We start from the raw sequence: 26,333 nt of genomic DNA, 5'->3' as shown, positions 1-26,333 counted from the left end.
CATAATTAAATCACATTCTTACTGTCGCTGAATCATTCAGTTCAGCAGTCTCTCATTGCAGTGCCTAGGCAGTTACCTTCTTGTGCCCATGTGTTTTATTTTTGGTAATATAGGTAAGACATTCACATCTGATAAACTGCAATTTTCACATAGCCAACACAGTTGTGAAGCGAGTAATTTTTCATTTGAAAACATGCTTTGTTTTACAATTCAATTTTCAAGCGAGATGCTTCCTAAAGAACCTGCTGAGAAAGATTTGATAATCTGCTGTCATTGTTTGAGGAGAACCACTGAGATTTGTGGATGTGTGCTTTGGCTTCGTACTCTTTAGATGATGAGTTTTTCTTTTCGAGAGTCCTGAGTCAGGCGCTCCAGCAGTCTATTATCATCTTTATCTGTAGCGAAAAAAAGGAAATTAAAATTAAAATGAAAAATCTGAAATGAAGGTGTGTTCATTTGAGAGATGTAAAATCAAATGAAACATCAAAAAAAGTCTCAAAAAAAGACAATATTAACTTAAGCTAATATTACCAAGCTAATATGGCTCATGCAATGTATTGCCAGCTCATAGATTTTTGGGACCCACATACCAAAGACCACCAGGTTGCACTTGCACTCGGCCTTGCCCAGCTTATTCTCCACCAGCAGGGTGTACTCTCCGCTGTCCTTGGCTGTGCAGGTGGGGATGGTGAGGGTGCAGACTCCATCAGAGCTGCTCTGCCAGTAGCGAGGGCTGTCTGAAATACTCACATCCTCCTTAAACCAGGACACCTGCGGCTTGGGAGAACCAAGGAATGCACAGCTCATGGTGCAGTCGTTGCCACGGCGCACAGCATGGTCCTTCAGGGGCAAAAGGAACCCAGGCTTGACCTCGTGATGCTTAGAGGGGAATCTCTTCAAGTGCAAGGTAAAGTTTTCTGGAAAGTGAGTTTAGGTCACGTGTAAAAGAAAGCAAATATCATTAAACAGACCTGTCTAAAGGTCATTTGCTACATGTCTGCACTAATTTGAGATGCAAAGCTCATTCAGTCACATTTTGCAGGCAGAAGATTCCCCACAAGGCACTCAAGTACGAATTATTGAAAGGTAGAATCCTCACTATCAGGATCTCATGAATGCTTGCATTAAAGGCTGGAGATCATGCTAAATACACCACACAGGGTATATTCGATGCCATTGTCATTACAGTGTAATAACAATTGTTTATTTAATTGGTAAATGCTCACCCCGTCAGAGCAACAAAACATTAACTAGGTGGTGTAGCGGGGTGTTTAAGCAGGTATACGTTGTAAACTGACATTTGTTCTGTTGTTTCTGTATACTGACCCCTAAAGATGCCTTTTTGCGTAAATATTGGACCAGATTCATAGAACGCACTGCCAGACCTACTGTGATGTAAAGAGCAAATAATGTTAATAACTTAACCTCTCTTAGCATTACCATGCTCCTTCTCAATGGTGAAAGGCTCCTTTGAGTCCAGAGGATCACTTTCCCCAATCAGATTTCGGGCAATGACCCGAAAGTAGTATTTGCGGCCAGGAAACAGGCCAGTGACGGTGTACTTGCTGCTGAAGATGCGCTCTGCAACTGTGAACCAGGTGGGTGTGCTGGTGTCTCTCTTGAGAATGATGTAGTGGGTGTGCTCATCGTCAGCCAGGTCAGGAGTGTGATCCCACTGCAGGGTCACTGTGCCCTGGACCTCCTCTACTAGATGCAGGTTCTTTGGAGGACGAGGAACATCTTGAAAACAACAGAAAAAAGAAAAACAAACGCCAAAACAGTGAGGGTGTATTCTGGTAAATTGCAAAAAAAATGCATTTAAAATCATAAGTATTTAAGTAAGTGGAGTATGGGTACATTTACTAACAGCTGGAGAAAATAAAGGCATGTATACCAGTAACACGGACGTTGATGTCAAAGTAGACCTCCCCACTGTCGTTGCGGAGGTTAATGCGATACACCGCCGAATCAAAGCGCTGACAAGAGCTGATCAAGAACTGAGAATGGTTCTTCCCCTTAGTGATGACCTCTCGACCTCTGGTAGGAACACCATCTTTTAGCCAGGTGACCTCTGGGGAAGGAGAACCCTGGAAATACAGGTAACAGTTCTAGAACATTCTGTTGTCTCACATCAATATTTATAGCTTTTAAATCTGCTTTAATGTTCCACTGAAGATGCCCTTCAGGTGAAAGTACTGAATGTACTGGTTGTAAACTGGATTAATAAACAATTTGACATTAATTTAAAGGAAATTTTGCCCTTACATCAAATGTAGTCAATGAGCCAAAACTTGTTTGGTGTGTCTTCAGTTTTGCACTAGAGCTATGATGCCACTGTACAAGTAATGGGAGCTTATAATCACCATCAGCAAACCACATAACTGAACCAACAAACACTCCATTCACATCTTAAATAATCTCAAGTAGATTTACTTCAAGATCACATCTACTGTTTGTAGCTGTGCAATGCACTTTTGCTAATTTCTACAGATATGTATGTTTTTTGATATAGGTAATTTGATATAATGTCAAACTATACCTTTAAGCAATCACTGTTCCTCAATACAGAGCTTTAGTGAAACACTTACAGTGAAGGAGACGGGAATAGAGAGTGTACACCCAGCACACACCACCATCTGATTCTTCACTTTGCCCTGGATATCAAACTTTGGGGCCTCTGTACAGGAATATATAAAACCAAAGAGGATTACATAAGAATAATAACAGCTCAATAACTGTAAAGCATCTGTAACACCACTCTTTTCACAACAAACTAAGTTGTGAACTAGCTAACTAAGTAACTAAATCACCTGGTGGTGGCACAGCAAGAACTCCTTGCTCCAGCTCTATTGGTTCTCCAATGCCCCCCTCATTAACTGCTCTGATACGGAAAAAATACTTCCTCCGCTCTTGCAGGCCACCAAGACTGTAGGAAGTGCCAGTGATTGGAATCTTGGTGCATTTGATCCATTCTTTCCCATCATCAGGGCGCACCTCTAGGATATAACCAGTGGGATTATCTCCCATCTCAGGAGGACACCAGGCCAGTGAGATAGAAGTGCTGTGAGAGTCTGTAACGTGGAGGTTTCTAACGAGACCAGGGGCTCCTGAGAGGGAGCGAGAACAGGAGAGATTGTTATTTGGAAAACTTTTTGTTCATTTGTACTCGTCAGCTTTAGCTTGAAAACAATTTCAAAGAGCTACTTTTAGTGCAGCACTCATAGCAGAGTAAGTAAGTCTCACGTGTTGGATCCTTGGCCAGTACAGAGTTGGAGGCAGCACTGGGAGCCCCCTCCCCAGCTCTGTTAACTGCAGTCACTCTAAACTCATATTCCATATCCTCTACTAGACCATCTACTGCAAACTTTGTGTCTGGGAAGAGATAGAAAGGATTGTGAGTAGTGATCTTCACTTTCTCTGACAAGTGTTCATTTCCTTCAAGATCTCGGTTCGAATCAGGACGGTGGGTTAATCATAAACAACATTAGATTGAAGACTTCTATACAGTCTGACTTTGTAGTCTGACCACGCTGAAGCCACTGCCACAGTTCAAACCCTGCTTAACATCTCTCTTCAGCTGTTCCTGGTCTTTTTTTCATACTGGACTGAAAGTTAGGTAGCGTGAATGAGAGCTGGGCCTTTTACCTTGGATTAGTTCCTTACTGACAGACACCCACATGCTGCTCCCTTTCTTTCTCCGTTCCACCATGTAACCCAGAACAGGAGCACCACCATCCTGGGCTGGAGCAGCCCACATCACTGTGACTGAGTCTTTAGTCACATCACTGATCTGGGGCTGGGGGACAAGACCTGGAGGCTCTGGCCAAGAAGAAGAGTTATTCCAGGAAAACAGTATTATTATTGTAGACATTACTGTAAAAGCTACTATCCTGGCATCAACAGCTGAAACTGTATTGTAAATATATTGTGTTTTACTAATTAAAATGAGTTTTCATTTCATGAGTTATGAAGTGCAGTGCTCATCAGAAGTTTGAGGACACCTTGCATTCAATATAAATTTGTCGCTTCTAAATTAAGTACGAAAAAGAATGTATTAGCTATTTGCTAATAGATAAAGTCATAGGGTATATTTTACAACACTCAGCTTTCTAGTATAAGGAATGGGTTTTGCCCAAATAATGATTTGACAGTGTTGTTTTCCAGACTATTGTCTAAAGCACATACTGACAATGTGTTGGCCTAAAGGTGGTTTAAACAGCTGAATGGTCTGAATGCTGATAGCGCTGACATCACAAGAAGGGGATAAAATGTGCTGGTATTGGCATTATTTTCACACTTGTAGCACATTTACATCTAATACTGTTTTCCTCAAAATAAACCTGATTAGTCTTTCACATGTTTTTGCAAACCAACAAAGAAAAAGTCCTGCCTCACTCTCAGTTTCAGTTAGATACATGTCCATCTTTTAACACTGCTTTTTGGCAAGTTTTTTGTCAAGTACTGCCACTTACCAATAGGTTCTCCAGCATAGACCTGCTCTGTCTCCAGAGGGTCACTCATACCCAGAGAGTTGATAGCCCTGATGCGATACTGGTATGGCTTCCCTTCCTCCACCGTGTCATTGCAGAAGGTGGAGGTGTCTCCACCCACTTCTCCGACCTTGATCCACGACTTCTTTCCAGTCATGCGCCTCTCAATGACAAAGCAAGTCACCTTTTGGCCCCCGTTGTCTCGTGGTGCTTTCCACTTCATTGTAATGCATTTTCCACTACATTCCAGAAACTCCACTTTGCCGTGCGGGGGTTTGGGACGATCTGCAGAGTGAGAGAGAAGGACATCCCTAGATTTGTATAACTAAATGCAGTGATCTGAAGCACCCTAGGGACTTATACAGTCGTATGCAAAAGTTTGAACACCCCCCATTTGTTAATTTTTTGTTGTTGTTGATTTAATTTTTTGGAAAAAATAAAATATATATATTTTTTTCCAAAAAAAGATTATTTTCACTTAAAGAATCAACAAAACATGTAATCTGACCAGAAGTGCCCAAATTTTTGCATAAGACCATATGTTTCTCCAGTGACATGCTGCAATAATGCAAACTTGAACATAATGCATGATAATCTAAGCATATGGATTTTTTTTAAAAATATAGGAATGCACTTAAATATGAGAGTCCCCATAGAAAAAACTACTGAAACAATGATATACTGACAAAAGTGTTGGAACCACAAAGCCAGTTATTTTGTCTTTGCTATACACTGAAGACATTTGGGATGATTTTAAGCTTTTATTTGCAGCTATTTGTCATTGAAAAGGTCATTGAAAAGGATAAACCAACATGAATACCATGAGCTGTCTATAGAAGAAAAGCAAGCCATTTTAAAGCTGAGAAAAGAGCAAAAATCCATCAGAGCTATCATTACACATGCATTGGGCATGGCTAATACTACAATCTGGAATGTGATCAAAAAGGAAGAAACTACTGGTGTACTAGCAACCAGATATTGAACAGTGTGGCCAAGGAAAACAACAGCATGATAGAAACATAGTGAGAGCTGTGAAGAAAAACCCAAAAACAACAATCGGTGATATCATCAACAACATCCAGAGAGCAGGAGTGAACAATCCACCGTTCGAAAAAGACTTTGAGAACAGAAATATAGAGGCCATACCACAACATACAAACCACTCATCAGTAGTAAAAATTGTAAAGCCAGATTAGAATTCACAAAGAAATACAAAGATGAGCCACAAAAGTTCTGGAACAAAGTTTTAAGACTGATGAGACCAAGACTAACCTCTACCAAAGTGATAGAAAGGCCAAAATGTGGAGAAAGAAAGGATCAGCTCATGATCCAAGACAGATAAGCTCATTAGTCAAGCATGGTGGAGGTAGTGTCAAGCCTGGGCTTGCACGGCTGCTTCTGGAATGGGCTCACTAATCTATACTGACGATAAAATTGGCAATTTACGGAGCAAAGCATCCAATCTAACAAGGAGGATCTTCATCATGCAGCAAGACAATGATCCAAAACACTGCCAAACCAACAATGGACTTCATCAGGGGAAAAAGTGGAAGGTTTTAGACTGGCCAAGTCAATCACCCGACCTTAATCCTACTGAGCATGCACCTCACCCTGAAGAGGTGACTGAAAAGAATAGCTGCCCAAAACAAACAACAACTGAATGAATCTGTGGTAAAAGCCTGGGAAAGCATTCACAAAAGAACAGTGCAACAGTTTGGTGATGTCAGTGGGTCGCCAGCCTGATGCAGTTATGGCAAGCAAGGGATGTGCAACCAAATATTAAGTGTTATTTACTTTAATTCACTTTCTGTTCCTATACTTTTGCTCACCTCAAAAAATTGGGTGGTCTGCCACCAAAGGTGCAATGTTGTAAGTTGTTTAACACATCTAGATGTGAATTTCAGGAAATAAAAGTTGAAATTCTGATCTATTGTCTCATGTTCATCTTGATTCCAAACGTATTCAGTATTTAGCAAAAACAAAAGAGTTGGCTTTGCCATTACAATAGTTTCAGCGAAGACTGTATAACAGTTTTCATAGGGGCTGACCGATCACATTCAGCTGTACGGCGGCGCTGGCTGATCCGCAGTCACTCTTCAGTTTGAGCATGACAGTCCCACTGTCCTCTCTCACACATTTATGAAGCACCAGAGTACTGGAGTCTCCATTCCGCTCAACCATTGTCCGACTGTCCTCCGCCAGTTCCATCCCATCTCTGTACCATGTCACCTTGGGAGCAGGTTTGCCCTTGAAAGGGATCTTGATAGTGGCCGCCTCCCCAGCTTTCACTGTCACCGGCTGGCTGGAAAGCACCTCCAGCACAGTAGGATCAATAACAGGAGGATCTACAGAGAAATGCTTCTCAGGTCAGAATGTCTGATTATATTGACTGATTTTACATCAGGTATACTATGTACTACGTACTATATACTATACTATGTAAGGACTTAACAATATTCATAATACAATATACATAATACAATTAGTATTATGTATCTGCTCTATTAATATAGCCATTTTATTGATGAGGAATAATCAGGAGCCTAACTGTAAGTTGATGTAGGCTTTGGTATGCCATCATAGATATGACATTAATGCACTCATATAGATAGACATAATTTTACATAATAAATGGTCATCCAAGAACATTGTTGGTGCTCTAAAACATATTTACAGTATGTCTTACCAGCGATACTAAGCACTGCCTCATTCTCAACTCCTTTGGCCCTGAAGGTGTATTTGTCCTCGTGTTCATCTCCCACACTACTGAAGAGCAGCTTATGAACAGCACCCTGCTTCACCACCTGTACCCCTCTCAGATCCATCACCTGCAGGGACAGACACGCTTGCTTATTCAGGAGCTCCTTTTAAACTGAGTGCTGTACAACTGTACTGATAAAGATGTACCTCTTTTCCATCTTTCAGCCAGACACCATCTACTTTCTCATCATTCAGAACCACGCAGAGTTCTGTGGCTGAGCCTGTGGGACACTGAACATCTGACATCCCACTCTTCACTGTGGCAAAGCGCTCTACACACATTTACACATAGAGTGGAAATAAGAAAAGAGAACTGAGTGTCTTTCCACTGTGAATTTCTTCTTTTTCTTCTTTATTACCACTATGGCACACAATATTTATCAATAGATATCAGTGTATCTATTCATTAAGACATCCATTCATTCATTAAATTAACCATTAATCTACTTATTTATTCATCTATCGATCCATCACCTATCCATCCCCATAAAGTCATCCATTCCTCCATCCATCCATCCATTCATTTCTTACAGATCAACATGATTTACTGCTGTTGTTTTCAGGCAGGCTTTGTAAAGAAATCACACAATTTGAAATGGATATAAAATATTTATCTATCAAACTACTATCCTTCCATCCATCCATCCATCCATCCATTGTTCTTTATCTGACCCATCCATCCATCTATTCATTCATCCCTCTATCCATCCCTCCATTTATCTATTCTTTAATTGACCCATCCATCTATCCATCCATCCATTCATCCATCCATCTATTCTTTAAGTGACCCATCCATCCATCCATCCATCCATCCATCCATCCATTCTTTAAGTGACCATCCATCCATCCATTCATCCATCCATCCATCCATCCATCCATGCATCCATCTATCCATCCATCCATTCATCCATCCATCTATTCTTTAAGTGACCCATCCATCCATCCATCCATCCATCCATCCATCCATCCATTCTTTAAGTGACCATCCATCCATCCATCCATCCATCCATCCATGCATCCATCCATCCATCCATGCATCCATCCATCCATCCATCCATCCACCCATCCATCCATCCATTCTTTAAGTGTCCCATCCATCCATCCACCATCTACTCTTTAAGTGACCCATTCATCCATCCATGCACCCATTCCTCCATCATCCATCCATCCACCCATCCATCCATTGTTTTTAGTGACCCATTCATCCATCCATCCATCCATCCATCCATTAATCTTTCATTCAATTCAATTGCTGTAAAACATTCTCTAGTCAGTTATAGCTCTTTACCTTCCACATTGAGGTGGGAGGAGCTGACATATTCATGGCTGTCATTATCCTGTGTGCAGACGATGGAATATTCCCCACTGTCTGCCAGTTCACAGTCTTCCAGGATAAGCTCAGCTCTTTTGCCCTCCCTCATGAAGATGTAGCGCGAGTTGTTAGTGATGTCCCTTCCATCCTTCAGCCACCTGATATGAACATCTTTGGAGCTCATCTCAGCCTCCAACCTGGCTTTGCCTTTCTCCTTCACATGTACATTCTTCAGATGGCCCATAAACTTGATGGGGATACCTAATAAAAAGCACAAGCTCATCAGATGCTTCAAAACCTATGTTTGATTTATGTTGTGTTATTCTTTTCACTTTGATACTTCAACAAACTGTTAAAGGGACACTGGGAACAAAATGTAAAAAAATGAACCATCCCTATATGTTAAAAACATGCTTACTTGTATCCTACCAAAGGATCAAAGACATATTTTCTGGTATAAAGACCAGGAAAATCCCATTCTGATGATGTATTTTGATTGTGGGAGGAACTTTTGAAAACCTACAACTGCTTTGGTGAGAATTGATTACTTACTAATACTCACCTCAGTTTGGCTCATTTTTTTCTGTCTGAAAGGGTAAAACCTTATTTATTATCCTATAGATCAGTGGCTGGGCTAGCAGTCAGGGTTGATTAACACTAGAGGGATTCTCAATAGTTGTATAATGTATTTGCATAATGCATTCTGGGTATTGTAGTAAGAGAACACTGCTAAACAAAACTTTGTAAATGATGTGAAATCATTATTTCTGCCAAACTGATGAGGCTGGGGGATATAATGCTGTGCTACAGAATGTGGTATAACATCACAAATAACATATTAAATACTATTTTTAGGCTTAAATGTCCCTTTAATGTTCATGAAGATGCATGGCGTTCAATTCAAAAACATTTAATTATTGTTAGCAATATTACCTGCCATAGAGGCTCAAACAGACCATGTAAACATTTATATTTTTATAAGGGTTATTCGTGGTTAGCAAAGTGCATTCAAAGCTTCTTACGCTCAATAAAGAGAGGGGCTGTAGTTGTCAAATCCCCAATGCTGATGGTATAGTCGCCAGTGTCACCCGGACGTACGTCCTTGATCTTTAAAGTGTAAGTTAGGCTGTCCTCAGACACATGCACATCGAACTTCTCATCTCGCTTTAGCTCTTTCCCTTTAAACTTCCACACCAGAGGGGTGTCAGCCTTCTTCGAGAGACGCACCTCAAACACAGCGGTCTGTCTCTCCGTCACTCGCAAGGGCTTCAGATCTGTCAGGAACTTCAAAGGCTCATCTAGCATTGGAGAACAAGGAGGTGAAGGGATGGAGAGATAAAAGAGGAAGAGAGCGGAAGGAAAGGGCGATGAGACATTGACATTGCTTTATATGATGTTGTGCAGTGCACTGTCTTTTTGCACTTTCTGTGTTTGTCTGGGAGAGTAAACATGAAGAACTGTTTTGGTTTTGAATATAAAGTAGGGCTCTTGTATCTTGAAGGGAGTGACATGTGGAGAGCGATACATGCCTATGACAGTCAGCTTGGCAGACAGAATCTTGTCTCCAACCTTCAGAGTGTATGTGCCAGAGTCAGCCAGACACACGTTGGTGACGCACAGCATGTGCTTAGTACCCAGCTGTTTAACTTCATACTTCCCGAGAGAGTACTGGATCCGCAGCAGCTCATCGCCCTGAATAACAAATGGGTGCACACACACATACAGACTACATTAATGCAATTTTAGTCATCTTTACTGATGTTTTGCTTTAAGGTTTTACTGAGAAGATCATCGTTGTCATATCAAAATTTTATTTTTCTATTTTTTTATAGTGTTTTTTACACCCTTTGAAAATGCCAACTGCCCTTTACATGAATATTTCATGACAAACAGACCAATGAACAAAATCTCTTTACCTTAACACACGAAAGTTAAGAGCATTTCTTTCCTTCTCCTAAAAAGTTACACTGACACAAAATTGGGTTGGGAGGGGCCATGGGCACCCCACTTTTAGGATTACACAGCATAATTTTATGTGGGTTGTGAGATGGTTGTCACAAAAGTACATAGTATATATTGTTTGACTTTCACATAAAATATCTCCCAGCTGTGATATCACATTGTAACTGCAAGCTAGAGCACACTGGCCACATGAGTGAAAATGTTTATTAGAAATGTTATATAATGAATAAATACATATCAACAATCAAAATTAGTCTAGTTAGTCAGCTTAGATAGTCAGTAATGCCACATGTTGCAACCTACTGTTAAGAAGTTCATCACTCAATGTTTTTTTTATATTTAGCTAAAGCAACAAAAGGAAAGAGGCACTAACTACTTATCAAAACCTCTAGTGTAGTTAATGCAACAGTAAGAAAGAAGCATTAACCTGCTCTGCCTGTATGTTGCAAATTAAAATGTTTTCAATACATATTTACTGTATGATCATTTGTTGATTTATGCCACGACAGTTATAGCCCTTCCACTTTCTGCACAGTGATAATCAAATTCATTATTATTGAACTACATTAAATGACCAAAAGTATGTGGACATCTGACCACCTAAATGGCCTTGTTGAACATCTCATTCTAAAATCATGGGCATTAATATGGAGTTGCCCCACCCTTTGCAGTGATAACAGCCTCTACTCTTCTGGGAAATACTTCCACAAGACTTTGGAGTGTGTCTGTGTGAATCTTCGCCCATTCAGTCAAAAGTGCATTTGTGAGGTCAGGCACTGATGTTGGACGAGAAGGTTCACATGTCCTAATTCATCCCAAAGGTGTTCAGTGGGGTCGAGGTCACAGCTCTGTGCACACTACTGGAGTTCCTCCACGCCAAACTCGTCAAGCCATGTCTTTATGAACCCCGCTTTGTGCACAGGGTCACAGTCATGCTGGAACAGGAAAGGGCCTTCCCTAGAGTATTGCTACAAAGTGGGAAGCATATAACTGTCTAAAATGTCCTTGTTTGCAGTAGCATTAACATTACCGTTTACTAGAACTAAGAGGCCGAGCCCAAACGCCATTTTCCCATGTATTCAAGTAGGTCTCCTGGCATCTGCCAAACCCAGATTCGTCCATCAGACTACAAGACCAGTGGCAGTGTGTTTTACATCACTCCAGCCAACGCTTGGCATTGTGCATTGTGATCTTAGACTTATGTGCAGCTGCTCGGCCACAGAAACCCATTTCATGAAGCGCCAGACTCACAGTTCTTGTGCTGATGTTGTTTCCAGAGGCAGTTTGGAACTTTTTAGTGAATGATGCAACAGAGGAAAGGCGATTTTTACACATTTCAGCACTTAGTGGCCCAACTCTGTTAGTTTGCCTGGTGTACTGCTTAATGGCTGAGCTGTTGTTGCTCTTAGACATTTTGATTTCACAATAATAGCACTTACAGTGTAGACATTTCACAAACTGAATTGTGGCAAAGGTGGCATGACAATGCCAAGTTTAACATCACTGAACTCTTCAGTACAACCCATTCTACTGCCAGTGTTTGTCTAAGGAGATTGCATGGCTATGTACTTGATGTTATACACCTGTTAGCAATGTGTGTAGCCGAAACAGCTCAATAAGGGGGGAGGGGTGTCAACATTCTTTTAGCCATATACTGTACAATGGGCAAAAATCGGTCCTTGCAATAAAACATTTTCAGACTCTCCATACTGAATTTATCTAAGAAAAATGACATTGCTATTCCTATATCACTGTTTGTTTTTGTGTTTTAACATTGACATACAAAGCATTAGACATCATGTTAATATAGTATAGTTTACCTGAAACCACAACATCTTCATATTTGGATCTTTCAGCTCCAAAATAGTGTCAAAAACCACACTGGAGTCTGCCTTTGCTGTTATATCCTCCAAGGGTTTCAAAACTCGAACCATCTGGTGACAGACAGTGATCAGTCAGTCTGACTGATCAGTCAAACATCACTGCACTCAAACCAGTCTAATGTTAGAATAAAGCGAAATCTCTGCACGTAACGGCTGATTATGCATTGAAATGAGTGTAAGCTAAAACTGTCCTGCCACTTATGTTTGATACCCACATCCACCTCCTCTTTTTTCTTCATCTCTTTGAGTTTTCTGAGGATTCCTCTGAAGTCAGTGAAGCCATATTCGGCACAGATGCGCTCATAGTCTTTCTTATCAGCTCCAGACAGAATCTTCAGCATCTCCTCCTCAGTTGGAGGCTTCCTCTCCCGCTTCTCAACACTCCTGCAGCACATAAACACTTTTTTTTCAACTCCTCATGCAACATATGGCACATCCACCGTGATAAGGACTTGCCAAAAGCATATGCAGTGAAACACATGGTGGAAGGTAATGCGTGCATATCTTGACTAATCGTGCTGATTTTGCCGAAATTATTAATAAAACACTTTAATGAAACAGATACGAATATAAAATATAATTAGTTTATGGGTGGAGTCAGGATTTGGGTCAGGGATTAAGCCTAGTTTGGGATTAATTATATGGGTGCTAGAGATTCCCCATTGGTGGATCCTTTATACTTTTAAGATTAGTCTATTCCTGCAAATTTGAACGTTTTTGTTACCGTTTCTTCAACATTTTCTTGAAGTCCAGAGCTGGATCTTGGGGGAAGAATAAAGCCAAAAAAACAGTACTATAAGTCTCTGAAATCATACATACTGTCAGGTGCAAAAGTTTAGGCACCCCGGTCAAATGTCATCCACTGTTTCATTAAAAACTTTAAATTTAATTTAAATTTCAAAAGAACCTCCTCATAATGTAAAGATACAACAAATGAAAGTTCTTTTTAGCCAATAACCATTTTGCAATCCTTATTTTTAAAAGAGCATGACCTGCCTTTTTCATCATGTTCATTCATAACAAGAGTTTGAATACTAAACTGAAACTTGCTGTATTTAAACCACAAACTTACTTTCAGTAACAACGAGTGAGACGGAGTATATAGCTTCCCCATGGTCGTTAAATGCAATGCATTTGTATACATCAGCATCCTCCATGGTCAGGTTTTTAATCTGAGGTAAGAAAGAGAAAAAAGACGTAGAACAATGAATGAATTCCAGTGTGTGAAAGCTGTGATGACATTTCAAAAAGACAAAGAGAGCCTGAAGAAGGACATAGACAGTTAAAAAGCTGCAGTACTACTAATGGCCAACAGGGAGCAGCATGACATCCAGGGATTAATTGTGCCCGTCTGGCACCCTTCTCATCAAACAGATGGTAGAAGGCAATACATATGTCAGAATCTAAATCTTAATTACTTCCTCACGACAAGTTAAGCTTCTTTAACGGCACCAGCCTGGGAATAACATACAATACTGAATCTACCTGTTTACTGCACCAGCTCTTGGTTCGTCATGTTTTCTTCTTGATAAATGGATGTTGGATGTAGACAGAAGATACTACATCAGTGACACTGAGTCACTTCATTTCAGAAATGGACGTCATTTCCACTCTTTGGGAGATGCAGTTTTAAAAGGTTGTTTCAGTTACTAGTGAAGGCAATGTAGAGACAAATACACGCTCCACAGAATAAAAGGCTCCAGGTAGAAACGTCAAGGATACAAGATGAAATCTTGATTTGCGATTGTAGTTATTGTACTCCAGAGAAGCACATGTTTAGGTGATGCTGGACTACTGAGCTAAAATATCTACAGTTTAGTTATATTACTGCATTCATAACCCTCCTTACATAAATGTCACAGTTCTCTGTAATCTTAATTACATTATATCAATCAGTCCCAGTTTCTACACCAGCATTGGAATAGACAGAAGGTAACTTGGGAAAGGAGGGCCCCCAGGGTAAGATGTACCCCCACCTTATTTTCTCTCCTGATCAAATGATGCTGCCAAATCTAATCTTGACACATTACTAAATGGCTACGTTCTAATTAATTCTTGTACCTGGATGATGGCAGTCCTGAAGTCAGTTGATCAAACATTTTGTCATTGTATAACAGTGATCTTTGCATGTCTTTTAAGTTGTACAAGAAAAGTTGATAGTCCCCCTTTTTGCCCCAAAATTTTAATAGATAGATAAAAGTACGTTTTTCATTGATTAGCTAGTATTAGCATTGCATGTTATAAGTGTTTGTGTGAGTTTGTGTTTGCACCACAGATTACACATACATACCTGATTTGTTTTTTCATATGCACTAACGACAACAACAATAATAATAATAATAATTATTATTATTAGTGGTAGTAATTAGTTTGTGTAATCTTCTGTTATTAATATATTCATAATGAATATAGTGTAATATGTAATGAATAGATTACATATCAAGTGTTATGATTTTACTGTCATTCATCATAGCTTGTTTAAATGAAGTGGTGTCATTAAGATATAAACTGATAGAGGCCTCCATTTCATTTTAAAATATAACATTTTAAATAGACTCAACACAGTTCTTGAAAATTGCAAAGACTGGAAATTATATTACATGTAAATTATATATTTGTTAAAACCAACATTTACATTTATTACATTTGGCAGACACTTTTAATTTAAAACGTTACAGTGGTAGACGAATATAGCGTTAAGTATCTTACCAAAGGACCCCAGTCTACCACATGGAGGACAGCAGCATTGCTCACCACGCTATATCAATACACTCCTAATGACAAACTGATGCAAGATTTACCGGGGTGGCTACTTAGCCCATGTAGGAGGGGCATTTTGCCCTGATAGTGGGGCGAGATGTACCCTGATTAAGATGTTCATATTTTTGTTGTAAAGAAACAAAACTGACTGCTGTTCCAGTTTAATTACCTTAACTGTGTGTAGGCTTAGGCATTACATCCTGTACATGCTAAACTCATGAACAGACATGGTATAGCTTTTCAGTAAATTGTCATTTGCTATTAGGATGGACATTTTCACGCTTTGTCCTCTTCATAAAATCACAGATATCTACATTGGCCCAGAACTCCTTTGCATCCCTAAGAAACATTTCAGGGTTCTTTTAGAGAAACTTTGGTTATTCCAAAGGTGAATTTTGAAATTTTCTTGGGATTGATGACCTTGATATGAGACACATTAATGCTGCATCACTATGACTCCTGCTTTTAAAATTCTTCCAGAAAGCACATCAGTGCTAAGTTGGCAAGATTCTTCAAACAGAATAAAACCTACCAGTTTCCTCTTTAAATGGATATATTAGTAAATACCAGCACCTCAAAAAAAGTGCACTGTTTCCTCACCTTTAACACATACTGCTTATTAATATCATCATAGAAGCTTGTGGCGCCCTCTGTCAGTGGCTTGCCGCTCTCTCTGGCCCAGGTCACAGTTGGTGTGGGGTTTCCAGACACTCTCACTTTGAAGGCAGCTTTATCCCCTGTAGAGTAACTGAGCTTTATTATGGTGAAGAATTTTTAAGGAAAGTAGTGGTTCTGGTCTTGCATGAATGGAACCACATTTTTAGACCTAACTTCTGAGATCTCCCTTTAGACCATAACTAGGAAGACTCAATGTATCTTGGCTGAGACATACTTTTTTCCTTGCAAGTACTGGGAAGGTAGCACTTTAGTGTTTTCGTGACAAGCATCGGCATGTCTGAATTATCTTATAATCTATAATTCAGAAGCAGCCTTTCTTTAGCTCTGTCCAAAAGTTTTTCACCATCTGCATTACAGGCAGAGAGTTTTAATGGTTCTTTGACTTTGACTTGGGATCTAAATGTTCAGGGCAGCAACCTCAAAAAAACTGGAACTGAAGTGAAGCTTGCCCTCAAAGTTTTCTTATTTTATATGTAGAGGAATATAAGTGAATAATAAATTTTGCTTATGGCAAGTACCCATCTGTAATATGTAGACTTGTAAAATAGCATTATATCGTGTTACCATCTGAACAATACAATGCACCTATAGTCGGATGCAAAAGTTTGGGCAGCCCTAGTCAAATGACATGTTTTGTTGTTAAAACATGCTCTACAGAGAACACACGTCCACACATTTTAATGCACAATTACTGTTTATTACTGGTGTGCTAAAATTTGGAGAAGAAATTACATATTTTCACTCAAATCAACAAAACATGTAATTTGAAGTTAAAACTTCTTTGCATAAAACTGTAGCTATATAAGCAATTCCAGTCAAATGAAGGCATATTGAGGTTGAGTTGGTTGGATATCTTACCTTCTTGAGCTGTAATGGGGCGAGGTTTGTCCTCAAAGTCAGGGAGACACTCTCCTGCAGGGATCTCAAAGCTCTTCTGCACCTGACTGAATGACTCCATTACACCTGAGATCTTACGCTGCACTCCTGACGACTCTGTGAGACAAAAACACAAGGTTGATATACAGCCAAAGTTGGGTAGAAAAATAAGGAAGGCAGAATACTGGATACACTGTCCTGTATGTATTCAGTAACATATTAAAATATGGTTCATAAAAAAGTAACAGAATACGTGTAGAATACATACTGATAAGGCACATTTGAAAACTCTGTTTTACTGAATTCACATTGTTCCCTGCTATTATTGGTTGGCCTTTTCTTTGTTTCATAAAAAAATCACAAGACTGCTTAACTTTAAATGGCCAGTGGCCACTGCAGAACCAAGGTATTGCACAATTCTATAACCTAAGAATCTGCCAGTTTGCATTGAAGTCCCTGTAGTTACTGAATAATAAGCCTTAGCGTTCAACATGTCTGGGATTTTAAGGGGCTAACTGAGCAAAAGTGGGACACATTTTGGTAAATGCACCATGGGACCCTCAGAAAAGCTATCTAATTTTGTTGTCACAAGCCTCCAAATTCTTTTTTTAGGTAAAGTGGGACAGTTTGTGCGCAGTGCTTTAAGCTTGCAGGAAACACATTTGCATTATCCTACCACCATTACAGTAATCATGTGTAGAGCAACAAAACATTTCATCACATTCAGCTGAATGAAAAACAGTCAGAAGGATCCACAGTTACCTTGAATTGTGGACTTCAGCATCCTTCTGGTCGCCAAGGAGCCACAGCTAAGGCCTCCTCCTTGTCTCAATCTGATTTCTATATTCTGCCATACCATCTTTCATTCTGTTCTCTCTCTCCTGACTGAGATTCAACAGTACATATCATAGCTTTTACTTCATAACTTATATTACTGTGCAAAACTGTATGTTAAAATAGTGCAACGCTGGTGTATACTATTGTGCATATTGTGTATATATTTATAGTCTAATATGTGTATTCATATTTTGTTTCTTTTCTTATATATTTTTTTGCATATTTTAGTACTACAAGGGGGCTTCGCACCTAAGATTTTCACTCATTTTTGCACCTTTGTAAATGTGATGTGACAATGAACATGATTTGATTTGATTACATTTAGTAAATACACTGTAATTGTACATCACAATGTGCAGAAGTGTGTTCTCTATAGAGGATGTGTTAACTTATTTTCACTCAGAAAATCAACCAAACATTTCTATATTTTGAACATGTTTTCTCTGTAGCCCACATTTCCAGTACATGCACACATAGACACACAAGCTTATATAATATGCACATGCAGAAACGACCTCTCATTCAGTACTCAGTCTTAACTCTTGCCCACACAGATTTAAATCAGCAGAAATGTATTTCCAGTTCCCAACAGTGAAACTCCATGAATTGTTGGTAAATACAAAAACTTTTTATATTTCATTCCAACCAAAACTGCCTGGCTGTGAGCTCCATCTGATTATAATTATCCCATTCAATCCATCATCACCATGCATAAGAGGCATGTTTAGCCAAAGCAGCGCTAGCTGAACATCTGCCAGGTTTGATGTGAAAAAGAGTATCAATTTGGAAAAACAACAAAATGTCACTTGCTCTCAAATGGCACGGAATCATAACAGCCCCTGGCTGGAACCACTGCCACTGATGGGCCTGGTTTTTGTTTTGAAACAGCAGAAGCTTTCAACAACCACGGTGCTCTAAGATCACACCCATGCAGTTTAGCTTGCCGCTTGAAATATGTGTCAAAAATCAACAATACTTGATTATTCACACTGGACCAGGTTCAAATGTTAGTTTGGTTTTTCTCACAGCCCATTTCCCACAGGCTGTTGGCATGCATTTATTTCTGATGCTGACAGCTGACACCAACACATTTACAACTTCCTGCAGGAGTTTAGCTCCGCCCATTCACACTGAAGCTATAAAGAATGTTACAACCTGAACTGCCTTTTGAATGAGGCCCAATACAGAACTCATTTACATCTATCAGTTTGTCAACACAGTAACAAAATGTGTTAATATATGCTTCTTTAGTTTGCAATAGGAGATGCTAGGCTAACATTGCTAACACACACTGGACTTACACTGTCATCAAACTCATCTCTGTAAATACATGCCAAAATCTTATTTATTTACTTCGAAAATCTATCAAAAGCTATGTAAACAAGTTCTTTTTAGTGAACAGCATAGATGGACCTTATTTAAACATTTAAACTAAAACTGGAACTACGTTATCATTTGCATAATGTTATGCTTTTTAGTGCTACTCCACTTTCATGCTGGAAAGCTAAGGGGCGTTTTATATGTGAAAACATCACTGCACAGCAGGTATCCAGCACAGCTAAGGCCTCAAAACTGTAACACAGCTTAAGGTTGCAATTCTAATAAAAATAAAGCTACAAAAATGAGGTGATGTGTGCCATTTTTATTAAGAGTAAACACAAACACAGAAATCACAAGTGTAGTGCGGTATATTACCACTGATTCCCTAATGAGGCAAAAACATGCAAAGTGCTTTTGGCAATGAACCACAAACTAGCAAGAGTGAAGTTCAGTAAAAGTATCTTGCAACATATCTTTATGTAAGCAGTGATTATTTTTCACCTGACCATAACGAGAAAGGATATTTTTAAAATCTGCACCTGTTCCATATAAACTTCTTTGTTTACTTTGTTTACTTTTTCTGCTAACTTGCTGTCTGTTTTGTGCTCTCTTAGCTGCTGACGTCAAATGCAACATGCTGATAAACATTGCCTTTCACAGTTTGACTACAGAAATAAATGCACAACTTTTTTTTCAACCTTCAATGCCGATTTGTTTAAATGTTGCATCAACAGCTCCCTCCTCACAGCACACACTCCACCTCAGTTGGAATCACTTGGCACTTTCCACATGTAAACCCAATTCTTGTCAAGCAAAGAGTCACAGGTATGTCCGGCGAGTCACTGGGGGGTCCAGCATCCAGCTGACGCATATCTTTATAAAATCAGGTTCAATATACAGTAATCGTTAATTGTTTTGATTTGCCAAGTACAAGACTTTAAGAGTCCACATAGCCCACCTGTGTGGTCGTCTTGAGCAAAATAAGTGGTTCTGGTTATTCCCAATGGCTGTCCTACCATTCACCTACTCAGAGATGTTTATTTTTGGTTTTTGGCCTTGAAAAACATTTTGAGCACGTCTTTACAAAGATGAGTTTGGTGACAGTGTAAGTCCAGTGTTTGTTAGCAACATTAGCCTAGCCTCTACCACTGTAAATTAAAGAAGCAGGCTTTACATATCAAATATGCCTTAGCTGACTGACTGCATCTGGGATAAGTAAATCATGTTAGATTTTTCGCCAAACTACTCTTTTAACGTACCAGGCACAATCAATGGGAATACCAGGTTCAATTTAGTTGGTGCCATTGGGTTTGGGTTGGGTTCAAACAGAAGTTTGTTAGTTCAAAATGTCATGGCCAATTAAAGCTCTATAGCAAACAAAGACTCTGGCATTGTCCCAGCTGTTTGCCTCTGACTTCCTATTCCTATGCTGAATCTTACTGCCTTCTGTCTTATGGATACTGAAATTATGGGTGAGATAATGTTATCTAGCTATCCTCTGGTGTTACGCACTTCACCTGGCTGACATAAATTAGTACCGATAGAGAGAATGCATTGTTCACGATGCCCGTCAGAAAGTTAGATGTTTAAAGCTCCACAGAGGTGGTGTCCCTGGTTTAGCTCTTACCCTCGAGCAGCCTGGAGGTGTGGGAGACCTTGCGCAGGCGTGTGGAGCTGATGGAGTAGGAGCTGGAAGACGAGGAGGAGGAGCTGGAGGACATGTGGAACTCAGAGCGCTGCCCCATGCTGCTTCCACTTGTCTGTATCACCTCAGTCGACATGTCAGAATGACCAACTGAAGAAATAAAAGAAGAGAGAAAGTAAGAAAAGAAAGAAAAGAAAATAATCACACAAAAATCACTGTCTGTTGGACAAACTGAGCTGACACTTTATTATGTTCATCTCTCATTTCACTGTAAAAATTAAAAGTCAGGTCAACTTTCTGCAAAGATTTTTATTTTAATAAACTTCAATTAACTTTTTCAAATTACCTGTAATTGGATTATTTATATCAACTTGTTTTAGTCAAAAGTTCTCCTTTAAAAAAAAAGCTCACATAGATCTTAGGTTATGTCAACAAAACAATTTAAGTTGAACTTACTCAAAAGGTAATGAATTAATTAATGAAACAGTGAATGTTGTTCCCTCCTGATAAGCTGAAACTGCTTCGCCTGTCTGGCAGGTTTTTACTTAGTTCCACCCTTAATTTAGTCATAGTTAATTCTCACCCAAGGCTACTCCCCCTTCCCCAGTGCCCCCAGCTTGGAGGAGGGGGAGGGGCTTTAGGGTGAGACCTACTCTACTTTGGATTATGGAGGGCTGTGGAACAGGCTAGTTGTCAGGGGGTCATTTAATGGCTCAATGCCTCATTTGCCAATCATTATGCCCAATTAAACCCACTCATTTTTGTATATACTTCTATAGTGGCTGGCAGCAAAAACAATCAAAGTGAAGCTAAACTTTGATCTGCCTCAGATGTAAAATCAGTTAACACAGTATGGTTTCAAAACATCATTGTATGTTGTTAGAAGACAGTAGATTCCTAAGTGGGTAGAGGTTCAGTGATTTGCTGTAAATATGGCTTTCATGTTGATTCTCTCCTGAATAGTGTTGGATGTTTTCGGACGCCGGGCGCTAGGCCTACTGAGGCTTCACCAGGATTAAAACTCATGATTTCCTGATGATTAGGCCAGCTGTGCCACTCAGGAACCAGAAACGTGCTTACTTTTCTGTGTCCAAGAAAGATGATAAGGTGAATTGACTCAGAGCTGCGTGACGTGTGCTTAAATACTTCCTCATGCTGAGACAGAGAGCATTGTCTGTGCTGAGATAAAGAACAGTTACCTGTGGCCCAAGTGTCTAAGGGCCTGGTCATCAGAAGACAAGAGATTGTGGCTTTTGATCAATTAACCTTTATTTAGACTCAGATATCAAGGGTAGCCCTCATTTGCAATGCAGCTGAGCATTAGAACAGAGAACAAAGGATTGAAAAGAGTAATAAACGCTGAAGTAAAAAGGTGAAACATATGAACCAGAAACCTGTAAAAAAAAAAAAAGGTAAAAAGTAGTCTGAAACCAGGAAAAACGATTTTAGAAAATACTACTACTACTACTACTACTACTAATAATAATAATAATAATACCATAAGTCAAATAAGAGCTAATTAAAATCTAATACATCAGTTTCAGGCTGTGGAGGTGGTTAGAAATTAAAAGTTTTAAATGTGACACCAGTGGAGTTTAGAGTATCCATTATTAAATTCCAGCTGGCTGTTGCGCTGTAGCTAAAGAAGATTTTCAGTTCAGTTAAGCTCTCAACACCTGGGTGATCCAGTCACTGGAACAAGTTAGATCATTTCCATTGTTTACAGAGAGCACTGATGTGATATATGATGGGATATGACCAATGAGCTCTTTATGAATAAACAAAAGCCAGCATGTTTCCTGACGCACAGCCAGAGAGGACCAAACAACTTTTTCACAGAGTGAGCAGTGATGAGTGTTGTAAGTGTTGCCTGTGACGAATTTCAGAGCTGAATGACAGACTGAACCTAAAGGCTTAAGGGAATTAGCAGATGCATATCTGTAAATCATATCTCCATAATCAAGAGTAGATAATAATGCTTCTCCAATAGTTCTTTACCTAGTGTGCAGAAACTCAAGTTATTAATATAGCATCTACAAATACATTTGTTGTCTAGCCGTATGCCAAGCTGCCTATATTCAGTGACTCTTTTAGTGTTGGATCCTTCAGGGTCCTGGTGTTCAAAGTACTAAAATTAAAGTTATTAACTGCCTTCCAGAACTTGAAAGATCTGTAAATAAGTGAAGACAGTAGTTTGATTTAGCATTTCTGACAAAGGATGTAATTTTATGAGTTTGAAGCTCAGTAATGTCTCAGCTTTCTGTTGTCAGAAGTCTGCAAAAGGGAAGCCTCCAGTCCACCAAGCTGGGGGCACCAGAGGGGGTCATAACCTCTGGGAGGGAACCGGTAATGACTATACTGTGTCGAGTAAAAATCCAACAAAATCTTTAAGCATTTAAGGAAACCTCCACATTCACTGTTTGGTTTGTTTGTTTGTTTGTTTGTTTTTGTCTGAGTAAGCTTTGAGTAAGCTCAGCTTTAAACTGTATTTTGTAGGCTTAACTTAGATTAGTACTTAAAACTACTTAGTGCTAAAAAAGTTAAGAGCATGGCCATTTCTAGCTTTAAGCAACGTGAGCAGTCACTTAGGGCGTCCAAACTAGCAGGATGCCCCTGGTATATAGTTATTGTTATTTGTCAAAAAGCACAGTAAGTCCAGAGATTTTCTTAGATTGCTTCTTTATTAAGATCAACCTGTTCTATTCTTGCATGCAAAAGAATGTCATTGGGGTGGGTGGGATGTAAGATGTCACCAAGGACCTTCAAGCGTTCAACAACGGCCCTGGTTTGGAGAATTAAAGTAAGTTGAGAAATTGTGTGAATATATCAGTCGCAGCAGCACCGCTGGGTTCTTTAAACAATGTGTAATGGCGAGTGAATATTGATAGTGGAAAGAACTGAAAAGAGAAATGCACGGTTGTCAAGGCGCGGGTGACATTCTTCTACCGTTCCTTCCTTTCTGATCTTTAGATTGCTTTTAACCTACAATCAGATGAGGTCCTCTTTTCATAAGGCATCAAAGGGAATAAGACAGCGAGAACAAAAACGATATGCAGTGTGTTTTTTTACTCTGTCTTGTAAGAGGATTTCGCTGTCATTCAAAAAGGCGCTAACGCTGCTGTGAACATTCCACGGACTTGACCCTCACGGGCTATCTCATTCTCATCAGGCAGTGAAAAGCTTTCTGAGCAGCCAAAGGACAAATAACCAATTGTTGAAGACAGCCTCATCTGTCTTTTGAACCATGGCTCAATCCTGTTTTGCTGCACTCTGGCTCAGCTCCCCCAGCTCGAGAGAGGGTTATTAGAGAGAGAGAGAGAGAGAGAAGGGGAGAGAGAGAGAGAGAGAGAGAGAGAGAGAGAGAGAGAGAGAGAGAGAGAGAGAGAGAGAGAGAGAGAGAAAATAATGGCAAAGAACACCTTTCTAGCCTTGGTCCTTCAAGCATTCAGAAACAGCATCTACATCAGAATCAGAAAGGGCCAGGAGTGAAGCAGGGAAGTTGCAGAAGGCCAATGTTTGTATTTATGTCATATGACATGCTGAGAGTGAATTGAAAGGATCAGAAATACAACTTGTTTACAACCCATTAGCTAATTACCCCTTGGAGGCAAGCTAAATGTTTTTTCCATGCCTCTGTTCTCCAGTTGAGTCTGGTCGCAAGAGGCCCACAGGGTATCATTCAGAAGTATTAATGTTTATATCAGTAGTAGAGTCACCAGCCAGAGGATTAAGGCTAATTTCACAGTGCATCAAAACATACAAATCAAAATAGAAATATTTCTGTTTTGATTAAAAAACCAAATTAAAACACACACCACACATGACACACATACTACAACACACATAACATACATGACACATGTATATTTACACACACATATACGTAGATCCTTTTAAATTCTTTTGAAAGTCTTGCATAGTTTGAAAAAGCATATTCATTGTAAGAGTGAATATGTACATAATAATTGATATCTGATATTTGTGGGATGGTTGTTGACAAATATACATAGTTAAAAACATCTGTCAGAAATCAATTATTATTTAGCTTTCTGTAACAGTTTAAAACTCTACAGCCAAAATAGATTACTGTTTAGTTTAGTTAGTCACTAATGACCAAATAAAAATGATATTATTTTATCATTCCTGTAAAGAATATTATTTGCTTTCATGTTTTCATATTGACATGAAAGCATGAGCTGTCAATAATAAACGTAATAATAGGCGTACTTAGTTTACAGTGTTACGTTTGAATTGCAGTATATAGGCTTTAGCCTCCTGATGTTGGTTGCGCCCCCCCACTCTGCACCACTGCTTTCAGTGGGTGGTTCTTTAAAGAACCATGAGATACACGAGATGTGTGAGTCTTGAAAGTTTAAAGAACCGTAGTGCGATGTAAAGGCTCAACAAAAGGTGTTTCCTAGAACTGCTTGTTATTTAACTATAACAAAAACCATTTAGGAACCATTTAGGAACCTATTTTAAGAGTCTTATCATACCTTATGAATGTATATTACCATACCTGTTTGGATGAGAGCTCTTTCACTCAGTTTTGGGGAGATCACCCAGGTCTTTTTGTCTCTCGGATGTTGGAGGGTTTTCTTGTTTCTTCTGCGGTGAATGGCAAACTCTTCAGTTCTTATCTCCCTACAGCCCAGCTCAGTGTAGCTACTGCACAAATAAGGGTGGGTGTAGGAGAGTGCAGTCTTGGCCATTACAGCATCCCCCATGTGTAAGATTGACATTCTCTGACCCATCTCACATCTTTACCCGTTTCTCCCTACAGACTTAAGCAGAGACAGGATATTTCAGGACAGTTACCAACCAAGGCACAAATTTGCTTTCGATCTTAATAGCTTAACATACAAATTTCTTAAAAATACAGACCTGTATATCTTATGTTGTTTAAATAAATGGTGTGAGGAAGCCATACTCAAAGCCCATAGAGTGAAACCTATATACTGTAATCATGTATGTAGATTTTTCATTGGGAGCCTCTATGTGGGCCTACAGTTCAAGTCTTTACACTCATAACTACATAACGGGTAAATACTGAATCATTTTATTTACTAGTGTTGTAAATTTCTGACCTCACAACTATTTTATTCCATTATGATTCTTTCAAAAATGAATTAGTGCATCATGAAATATCTTAAATTGTACCAGAAAATGACTGGATTCAATTATTTTAACATGATTCAAATGTGAATAGAGGAATTATTTATACAATCCATCAGGCTTTTTGGAGCATTCGTTACATTTGAAATGCTTTTTATATTTGAAAATAGGTTGGGAATTCTATTTTGGTCAAAAATGCCATAAATGTTTTTTGAATATCATTATAATCACTCAACAACTGAATAATTAGCCTGCACTTTAACCAGTTAAATAGTATGATATTTGTGATAGGTGTAAAATACCTATGTTTGAATTTACTTTAAAAACACAAATAACAGAATCATAAAATATGTAGGTAGGATGTGAATCACTGAAGTAAATCAGTAAGGCAACTATGGCACTAATTTCCCCCCAAACAAATCCTCTTAACAGCTTGAAGTTCTCATAGTGTAGAGACACCCAGCTTTAATAAGACTTCAGCAGCAGTTTTATTTAGACAGTCAATTAGCGGTCCAGCGCTGAGTGCTATGCATTCCAGAAGCAGCCTGGTATTCTGTAATTTCTCAAAGGAACAGCAATGCTCTGAAAGATGACAGAGTTATGGGTGGAGCAGAGAGGCTAAGGGCATTTTAGACGTCTCTGACCTCCCCATAGGTCTCGAGGGTAGCCAGAGTCTTTGGTTCTCAAACCATGTT

The 26,333-nt window shown here is 39.3% G+C and overlaps 1 protein-coding gene across 1 annotated transcript; it reads right to left on the bottom strand.

Annotated features, from left to right (window-relative positions):
• Positions 1 to 88: 88 nt before the first annotated feature.
• LOC118811532 (immunoglobulin superfamily member 22-like) lies at positions 89 to 25,163 on the bottom strand. The gene is made up of 23 exons (XM_036575785.1): positions 25,043 to 25,163; positions 20,506 to 20,673; positions 16,704 to 16,838; positions 15,768 to 15,904; positions 13,480 to 13,579; positions 13,132 to 13,168; positions 12,623 to 12,791; positions 12,345 to 12,458; positions 10,092 to 10,254; positions 9,585 to 9,860; positions 8,539 to 8,823; positions 7,398 to 7,522; positions 7,177 to 7,318; positions 6,539 to 6,835; positions 4,473 to 4,775; positions 3,646 to 3,819; positions 3,244 to 3,372; positions 2,811 to 3,107; positions 2,589 to 2,677; positions 1,895 to 2,087; positions 1,441 to 1,740; positions 591 to 917; positions 89 to 395 (listed from the first exon to the last, which is right to left on the bottom strand). Exons 2-23 carry the CDS (start codon positions 20,657 to 20,659, stop codon positions 328 to 330), a joined length of 4,014 nt encoding a protein of 1,337 aa, XP_036431678.1. The 5' UTR covers positions 20,660 to 20,673; positions 25,043 to 25,163; the 3' UTR covers positions 89 to 327.
• Positions 25,164 to 26,333: the final 1,170 nt, after the last annotated feature.

This window comes from Colossoma macropomum, unplaced genomic scaffold (assembly GCF_904425465.1).
Source record: "Colossoma macropomum unplaced genomic scaffold, Colossoma_macropomum, whole genome shotgun sequence".
NCBI lineage: Eukaryota > Metazoa > Chordata > Actinopteri > Characiformes > Serrasalmidae > Colossoma > Colossoma macropomum.
Note: the sequence above shows the minus strand (reverse complement) of the source record. Positions and strands in the feature narration are given on the sequence as shown.

Bases quoted from the DNA above. Each gene is read 5' to 3' on its own strand.
- LOC118811532 (XM_036575785.1), bottom strand. From the start codon at position 20,659: ATGTCGACTGAGGTGATACAGACAAGTGGAAGCAGCATGGGGCAGCGC. The intron at 13,580-15,767 runs GTGAGGAAACAG...TTCTTACCTCAG, and splicing joins ATAAGCAGTATGTGTTAAAG to ATTAAAAACCTGACCATGGA. The intron at 1,741-1,894 runs GTATACATGCCT...GTTGTTTTCAAG, and splicing joins CATCAACGTCCGTGTTACTG to ATGTTCCTCGTCCTCCAAAG.